We start from the raw sequence: 9,501 nt of genomic DNA on the forward strand, positions 1-9,501 counted from the left end.
TGGTAAAATAACATAAATTATAGTATTATTAATAATTAGTAAACATTATTAAATATAATTTATTTGTTAACGGTAAAAGAACTATTAATTAACTATCAATTTACCATTTATAAAAAAAAAAAAATTAAATTATGGACCTTTTTTATTACTATATTAAGACATGCAAACCCTAAATTATGTAGTCTAAAATCTTGACTGCACACTAAATGCTCAATGCAAAACTGCATTACACAAATTAGCATGCTCTTTTGTTCTTTTGTGAAGCATTTTATGAAAAGTCTTTAATTATTAATAGCAATACTGCAGTGCAGGCAACTTACAAAGAAGCAAGAAAGCATAAATTAGTGAATTTTGGCCCTTCAAAAACAGTTTTTTAATCACTGTGGTATCACTCAAATAAAATGTGAAGTGGAATCATGACCCAAGATATGGACTTCAATTCATACATCAACTCTAGTTACTATATTGTGGATTGTCTTGTAGCAATGCTCTTTTTGTCACTAATTTAAAATAAATTTAGAAACATATACAATGCTAAAAATAGATTTTCCTCCACCCCCTTTAGACTGCTCTTTGTTGGTCCCCTGTTAAATGATGCAGCCAGTTTAATGCTGGTGATTCCTGCTCGGCATCGGCTTCCCTCCCATCAACCCTCCCCCTCATATCAGAGCTAATTAAAGCCTCTCAGTTAATTAAACTCATTCATATGGCTCTTTTTATAAGGACTGGCATGATAGTGACATGGAGACAGAGAGGGGGGAACTCAGATAGACTGCCTGGGGAAGAGGAAGGGTGTGCAGAACTGCAATAGTCTCATACTGTATACATACTGTACATACAGCCTTACAACATATACTGGATTTAAAAAAATCACAAAAATGAGGTGTGACCGGCCACAACAGCTGTATGGATTTCTTAAGTGTTTGCCAGGCTACACAGGCAGATTAAAGGAGCCTGTTCTCCACTCAGTAGCCTGAGTGAAGAGCGAGCTAGGGTGAAGACAGAGGGATTTTTACCAGACAGTCGAAGGTGTAGAGGAAATGAGGTTATGTTTATGATGTTTATAATTAATCTTTGCTTTATAACCATCGGCTCGCCGGGTTTTATGTGCACTCTGGGGCAGAAATGAAGGGAATACATCACCTGACACATGCAGGATGAGATTTCAAAGGCAGCTCCTTGAAAATACAGCCGGGCGGAGAAGAGGTGTGGGGAAACCACTCCTTTGTTTTGGTGGCTGCAGGGTTGCCCTTTTGAAACAGACACAATAAAATCAACATCTAGGGAACACCTTAAAGCAGAGTTCCCCAACCTTTTCTGGCTTGTGACCCATGAAACAAAGCCATGTCTACTTGCAACCCCTTGTTACAGGTGACATTATGTTAAAATGTTGTAAGCAGCTCCACCAAAGAGTAATTATTCCTTCTTAATTTGTCATGTTTTATAATTTTTTACAGGCCTGAAGTGATAAAAACAAGACGGAGTCTACAGGTATCTATAGACATAAACCAAAGTATTGTGCAAATTAAAAGTTTTACCTGATGATGGTGCTGGAGGGAGCGTTATTACAGTTCATCCTGAGGAGTACTGACATGAATGTCTGCACCAAATCATGGCAATCCATTCAGTTGCTGTTGAGACTTTTCATGCAAAAGCAAAACTGTCAACCTCATGGTGGTGCTAGAGGGGGGAAAAAAAAGAATTGAAGATTAGAAAAATAAAATTCTGTGCAGCATAACTGTATTTTGGTGGTTTTCTATCCTTGTTAATCATTCAGTGACCCATTGGTGGGGCGTGACCTCAGGTTGAGAACCATTGACCTAAAATATAATGCACTACAAACACTTCAGAAACAATGTCGTCAGCAACAACAGAACATTATACACTTCATAAAGCTAAGTTTTATTGCATGGCATTGGATATTATACAGGCTTCAGTTTTATGGCTTACCACCAGTGCCCTGTCTAGTGTAGATCATACGTTTTTATTTTTACAATATCCATGTGTTCTCCATTATACAGCCAATAAAACCAGGAAACTTAAGAACTACTTGGAGTTGTAAATTGGGCTTGATAATAATATTGATTTTCACCTCTTTTTTTTTATTAAATTAGTTACTGTGATTTAAATCTGAAACTGAATCTATGCACCCCACGGACACACAATAACATAGTATACAGAAAATCAAACAGACAGTGTATGGAATGAAAAAAAAATTATTTAATGAACAATTTTGTTCACCTGTGACTTCCATTTCAAACAAACATCATTGTAACTTCCGTGTTGCAAACTTGAAAGCAAAGTGGAGAAGAGAGAGGAGAGCTGCACGTATAAAACACTGATATGTCAAAAATGATCTGTCAGAATAATTTACTCAAAGGTTGAAGGATGCAACGGTACCAAACACTCCTTGTCCACACTTTATAATAAAGTCGGTACAGTCAAGACATGTTTCTCTCCTGATTAGAACTTGTTCAATTTGATAAATAAATATCCAAACTCAAGCATACATTTTCACAATTCTACTAATTTAACCGCTGAGATTGTCTCCATTATTAATTTCTTGATTTGTTTCATCAGGCTGTATAGAGTCCACAGACTTTGCTGTTTCTCCCTCCTCCCTGTGTTTCTCCATGTGCTTCTTAAGCTTGGCCTTGGACGGGAACGTTTTCACGCACTGCTCGCAGAACGGCTTCAGCGGCTTCAACCCCGAGTGGCTCCGCTTGTGTCGCGCCAGCTCCGACGAGCTCTTGAACTTGAGCTCGCAGACGTCGCAGTGGTACGGCCTCTCCCCCGTGTGAATACGCTGGTGCAGCTGAGCCTCGCTGAGGGTGAGGAACGTCTTCTCGCAGTGTCCGCAGGGGAACGGCCTCTCTCCTGTGTGGATGAGGTTGTGCCTGGTCAGTGCGTACGGTTTGGTGAAGCCCTTCCCGCAGTAGGTGCAGGGGTACGGGCGGGCGCCGGTGTGGGAGACGATGTGTTCCTGCTGGGTTTTCTTGCTCTTGAAACGTTTCTCACACTGAGGGCAGGAGTAGGGCCTGTCGTCCACGTGTGACCTGTGATGTTTGGAGAGCTCTCCCTGCGATAAAAAGCCCTTCCCACACTGAGAGCAGAGGAAAGGTTTCTCCCCGGTGTGCATCCTCTCGTGTCTGGCCAGCACAGACACAAGCGTGAACCTCTTGGGGCAGTGGGAGCACTGGAAAGGCCGCTCCCCTGTGTGAACACGGAGGTGTTTCATGAACATAAAGCGGAGCGAGAAGCGTTTGCTGCACTGGCTACACTGGTACGGTCGCTCCCCAGTGTGTGTGGATAGATGCCTCTTTACATCAGATCTCCGAGTGTACGTTTTGTCACAATGCGGACACTTAAACTGACTCTTCACTTGGTGCATCTGCCGGTGCTGGGAGCGAGCGAGCAAGGAGTCGAAGCCTTCGCCGCACTGCCGGCAGATGTAGCGTTTGGCGGAGACGTGAGCCTTCCTGTGCTCGAGCAGCTCGGAGGAAGTGGAAAAGCTGTGGCTGCAGATGGAGCAGATCTCGGGGAGCTGGCTGTCCTGCGAGTGAGACTTCTTGTGATGGACGGTCAGTGCGCGGAGGTTAGCGAAGGAGCTCCCGCACAACTCGCAGGAGAAAGAAATGGCCACGCCGTGGTGTTTGCTCTCGTGTTTGGCCAGATCCCACGAGTGCTGGAAGGTTCGGTCACACTGCGAGCAATGAAACGGTCTCTCTCCGGTGTGCGTGAGCTGGTGTCTCCTCACGTCTGACGACCGGGTGAACGTCTTTCCGCACGTTTCACACGTGAGGGCTTTCTGTCTGCTTTGGGACTGAGCCACTTCGCTTTGATCGTCAGATTGTTCTGTTTTTCTCTCCTCTGTTTTTCCTTTGGGGAAAAGTTTAATGGATGTAAATATTTCATCTGTGCTGGAAGGCGACGGCGTATATTTGGCTCCTGAGAGAGTCCTGTATACTTCAGTGCGAACACTCTGCATGTGGAAGTGAGAAGGGCTGTTTTCCTCTGAGCTGTGGAAGGGACACTGTGAGCAGGTGAAGATGATGGATGTCATCTCGTCCGAATCACCTGCAAATAAAAAAACAGACATAATTGTGAGTAAAATAAGTGGATTCTTTTTTAAAAAGGTCCAAGATGTTTCTCGTCTTCATATCAAAATATTACCTTTGTTGATTCCTTTGATGGCTATAACAGAGGGGGCCACTGATACATCAGCTTTGCACCTGGTGAAATAAAAATGTACATCAATCATATTTTTGGGAACAATTGTATGTCAGGAAATAACTGCATTCTGGGAAATAGTATGTTAAGTGCTGCAGCAAATACTTGGAAATTAATTCCCGGTAATTTATCTGAAGAAACAGTAACAGGAAGCGATAGATTTGGTTATAATCCCATCATTAGAAAGTAAAAAAAAAATATTAAAGTAGTAGTGTGATATTTTGGGAAATACACTTATTTGCCTTCTTGCTGAGTTAGATGGAAAGACACCGTTCTCCTGTCTGTATGGTAAATATGAAGCCGGCTGCTGGCTGTAGCTTCAGATTTAGCATACAGACATGAGAGTGGTATTGATTTTTTCCCGTCTAATTAATTAATTTCCCAAAATGTCAACTAATTCCTTTAAAGAAATCTGCTTAATGGAAAACTGACACATATTTTGAGACCAAAAAAAGCACAAAAACAAAGCAAAAATGATCAAAATTGACATCATTCAAGACTCAAAACAGCAAAACAAATTAATTCACCAACAGGAGGGCATGAATAATGAGAAATACGATCATAGATGCATTTCCCAGACTGTTTTTGTTACTGTTATTATGTTAAGTAAAATCCCCTGCTAATAACAATGTGTAAAAATAAATAAAGCTGATCGAATAGGTGATGTTGATGTATAAAAATAGTATCTCAAAAGAGGAAAGAAATTACAGTATAAATATTTTTTGTACATTTTTGGTTCTTCTCCACTTTCTCTGGATGACATCTGGATTTCACACGTCTCCTGGCGACTGGGCGAGGTCTTCCCTTGTAGACAAGTGGATCGTTGTGCAGCTGAACTGGGAGACTGTTGTGTTTCAGAGACTGGATCCTCACTGGGGGCGTCTGTCATGTCTTCATGGACAGAAAAGGATTCATGGTCATCCTTCAAGTCTGTGCAAGAGTTCAAACTGAAATCCTCATTCACCTCTTCAACATTTTCTCTTTTCTCCTCAGTTTGGTCACTTGTTTCATGTCCCTCGTGTGTTTTTCCTTCATCTGTTGCATTTGCAGACCCAAGCTCATCATTAAGTGATGAATCGTTACTCTTTCCTGTCAGTACATCCTGACCAAGGCTCTCCTTCCTTAGTGCAAAAGTTTTGGTCAGAGTCTCCAGAGCTTTAGCGACATCCACAGTTTCGCTTGTTTCTTCTACCCTCAAGCTGGTCGCCTCCTCACCGCCGGCAGCCACTATCTCCTCTTCATAGAAATCAGTTTGAACTTGCACTTCAGCTGACTCGATCATTTCTTCATCTACTTCAGACGCTCCGACTTCCACTTCGGTGTAGACGGCAACGACGCTGTACTGGTCCGTTCCGACAAAAGTAACTGGGTTCAGCACGTTAGCATAGTTGTGGATTGATTCCAGTCCGACAGAGATGTTTGTCTTTTGCGAAGGAGGAATTGATAAAGCAGACATGATGCAGCTACCAATGGTGGACGAAGGGCCATCTAAGAAAAAGAAAACAGGGAGTCACTGGTTGAAAAACTGTACTTTTAAGGCACTTTCCCGTAACACCTTAAGGTACTTACAGGTAGTGCTGTAACTAAAGATCACCGTTATTTGTTATTACTTTTAGCAATTAATCATCTACTTATTTAGTCAATAAAACATCAGAAAACAGTAAAAATGCTTGTCATGTTTATGTTTCTCAGAGCCCAGACATCTTCAAATTATTCGTTTGGTCAGACCAACAGTCTAAAACCCCAAAATATTTAACTTACAATGATTTATAGAGCTGGATATTTGTACTGATTTCCAGATTTGATTAAATTAAGAGTTAGATTGATCGATTTCTTCATTTTCGGGTCATGCACACAAAGTGCCCAACCCTCATGGGTTTAACAAGACACCAAAAATACAGTTGCAGTGGTCAAACATTTCATTCAATTACAAAATTACAGGATATTTTACCGCTCGGTCTTAAACAAAATATTCTGCCTACTCTCCCAAAGTTGGCAAATTAAATTAATTTGATCAGATAAATAGCAGTATTGCATAAATATAAAAATGCTTCTCAGAATTTATTCTGGGAACTTGAATCTCTTTTTATTCCACAGATGGGCAACAATGGTGTTTTCTTTTGCATATAAAAGCGCCAATTATTAGCTAAATGTAACACACATGTAAACACATTTCGCTATTATAGTATTATGGGTCAAAATAGCGTGTATATATAAAACTATAAAATGAATAACAAGTGCACACAAAACATTCTGTGCAAGTTAACACATATTCACTGAGAAAAGATATGGATGCTAAGATTGATCTTGGAATTTTAAGACCCATTTTTTGGTCGTACAACTGAAAATCAGTTTTTTTTTACTCCATCTGACTGATATAACAAAAAGAAAAGCAGCAAATCCTTACGTTTCAGAAGCATTTTTGCCTGATAACTGACTTAAATTGACTGCAACAACATCATCTCAGCTCTACTCACATGGCATTTTCAGTAGTCCTGAACTTCTGTAGTGCTCGAAGATTAAGCTCAGCTCTTCAGGTGAGGACTGAACACATTCCTTCAACAGAGATGGAGCAGAGCCGAGCCAGGCTGCAGTCTGTAATCACAGTTTGTGGTAAATGGCACATGGTTTGCAGAAGAAAAACAACCTGAGACATCTGGATGGACAGACTGACCTGTTTTAAGTCTGGTACTGGAAGCAGCTTTTCCAGTTTTGAGAGCAGCTCCCACAATAAGACGTGCAGAGCAGCATCGTATTGTGGCCCATATTCCACTGGGAACACTTCCTGTGAGACATAATTAAATGTCAATTCACTATAGGACTTCTTAAGAGTATTCTCAGACTAAGAAATTATATAAATCTGTCTGACCTGGAAGAAATACGCTCTCTCAACTGCGTCTTTCAGCAGGCTCTGAACAAGTGCAATGAAAGTGGATTCTGTTGTTTTCACCTCTGCGTCCCTGTACTGCCACAGATAGGATTCATGTCACTTAAGAATGATCATTATTTGTTATAAAAAATGTATTCCTTCGTTGTACTTACATCTGAGGTTATTGGTAGTCGATCCAAATGGCTCTGGATCGCTTGACAATCGACAGAACCCCGAGCCGAGCCTTTGCAAAGCTCCAGAATCAACTGAAATATCAACAAATTGTTACTGCAAAATCATTAAAAAAAGAAAGAAAATAATACGATACAACACACAACTTGTGCTCACCCTTGCTCTTAGACCCAGGATGAGCTGGGCTCTCTGTCTGTGGTTGATCAGTCCAGGGACTGCCTCAGTAACCATGAACACAAACTCCTGGAGCTTCTCATAATTCATCACATCTTTCTGCTTCGCCAGCTGCCACATGGCAGCAGACAGGAGCTGCAGTGGGGGCACCAGGAGGCGGAGAGATGACAGAGGGAGGCTTGGCTCTGAAAACATAAAGGTGTAATGTGAGAGATGGTCTGTAGAGGGAATCAATGAGCTGTATATTAAATGGAGCACTTGCAAACAAACTCATCAACATGAATTTAAATTAAACTTTTAAAAGGCTATAATTTGCTCTTTCTTTAAAAAGGTCTTTTTATTAATTGTCAATAATCAATAGAACAGTCACTATACAGGGAAAATTATTTTTTGTTTTTCTGAACAACATCAATCAATCATACCTGACAACAACATACACACATACAGCCACAGCTGGCCACAAAGGACCTAACTGATTCTCAATCATGGATACATAACATTCAAATTGTAGAGAATACAACACAGGGAGAGTATCCACAAATAAGTCATGAAATAATAATAAGAATAAGAATAAGAAGAAGAATAAGAAGAAGAAGAAGAAGAGATGTAAAAATGGCAAATATACATACATATATATATATATATATACATATATACATACATACATACAAACGTATACACATACATATATATATACATACATACATACAAACGTATACACATACATATATATATACATATATACATACATACATACACATACATACATATATATATACATACAAACATACACACATATACACATACATATATATACACATACATACATACACACACAAACACACCTACATACATACACACACACATACATATACACACATATACATACATATACATACATATATATAAAAATAGAAGAAAAATAATAATACAAATAATAATAATGAATAAATAAATAAAATTAATAAGGTTATAATTTGCTAAATGAATGAAAAAACAAATAAATCTATATTTTATTGTATATATATTAACTATCCCTTGAAAACCTGCCATAAGCAGATGAACCAGTATAATTGCTGGATAAACATATTTAATGTGAGTTTTAAACTTGCAACCTGATAGTATCTGTAGCTGTACTTTAGGTATCTGAACAATTAACTGTATTTCTTGATGTTAATATTTAGGATCTGACTATAACCAGTTAATTTCTAATGCAGTAGCACCAGTCTGACAGCTCCTCACTGTGATGACTCCAGTAGTTAGACGGGTCCCGCTAGCTGTCTGACTCACATAAACATAAACATAGCCTGTTTTAAACTACAGAGGGAGAAAATCATTAATATACGTACCGTTTATTTTCTCTATTGACATAATAACCTCCATTAGTGCAATATGTCTCCTGTAGCGTTGAGAAATAGATGTTAAATGGTGTTTGTTTGGTTGTTTTCAGCTAACATGCGCTGTTAGCCCGCAAGCACCCATTACTCAACTCTTCTCCTGCGCTTCCGCTTTTCAAAATAAAAGTCTCACAACTCTGCTGTGACTGTGACCTGTAATAAGACAAGCAAGCTTTTATTTATAACATTTTAAACATTAAGTTGTATTCAGTTCACCTAGATCAGGGGTCAGCAACCTTTACTGTCAAAAGAGCCATTTTAGGCAAAAAAATAAATTAAAAAAACAGTTTATAGTCTACACAGTTTATAGTCTAGGTAGATAATATATAATATATAAGTCTAATGCAGTGAGGACCAAAGAGCAAATGTACTACGGAGTATTAGGGCCACATTGAGGGGAAAAAACATCTGAGATTTACAGAATAAAGTCAGAATATTACAAGAAAAGTAAGTCGTAATATTACAAAAATAAAGTCATAATATTACGAAAATAAAGTCATAACTTTACGAGAAAAAAATTGTAATATTATGAGAATAAAGTCATAATATTACGAGAAAAATAAGTCGTAATATTACGAAAATAAAGTCATAATATTACGAAAATAAAGTTATAACTTTACGAGAAAAAAATTGTAATAT

General features: G+C 39.0%; 1 protein-coding gene across 1 annotated transcript; it reads right to left on the bottom strand.

The window, feature by feature from the left end:
* Positions 1-2,200: 2,200 nt before the first annotated feature.
* Positions 2,201-8,974, bottom strand: LOC141761788 (uncharacterized). Its single transcript, XM_074625404.1, has 9 exons — positions 8,815-8,974; positions 7,448-7,650; positions 7,273-7,365; positions 7,100-7,195; positions 6,905-7,015; positions 6,708-6,825; positions 4,959-5,718; positions 4,174-4,232; positions 2,201-4,077 (listed from the first exon to the last, which is right to left on the bottom strand). The coding sequence occupies exons 1-9, from the start codon at positions 8,846-8,848 to the stop codon at positions 2,531-2,533; spliced, it is 3,021 nt and encodes a 1,006-aa protein (XP_074481505.1). The 5' UTR covers positions 8,849-8,974; the 3' UTR covers positions 2,201-2,530.
* Between the last annotated feature and the right edge of the window lie 527 nt (positions 8,975-9,501).

This window comes from Sebastes fasciatus, chromosome 23 (genome assembly GCF_043250625.1).
Source record: "Sebastes fasciatus isolate fSebFas1 chromosome 23, fSebFas1.pri, whole genome shotgun sequence".
NCBI lineage: Eukaryota > Metazoa > Chordata > Actinopteri > Perciformes > Sebastidae > Sebastes > Sebastes fasciatus.

Coding starts and splice junctions, on each gene's coding strand:
- LOC141761788 (XM_074625404.1), bottom strand. CDS start 8,848: ATGGAGGTTATTATGTCAATAGAGAAAATAAACG. Junction 7,651..8,814: donor GTCAATAGAGAAAATAAACG/GTACGTATATTA, acceptor TTATGTTTTCAG/AGCCAAGCCTCCCTCTGTCA. Junction 4,233..4,958: donor AGTGGAGAAGAACCAAAAAT/GTACAAAAAATA, acceptor TTATTTCACCAG/GTGCAAAGCTGATGTATCAG.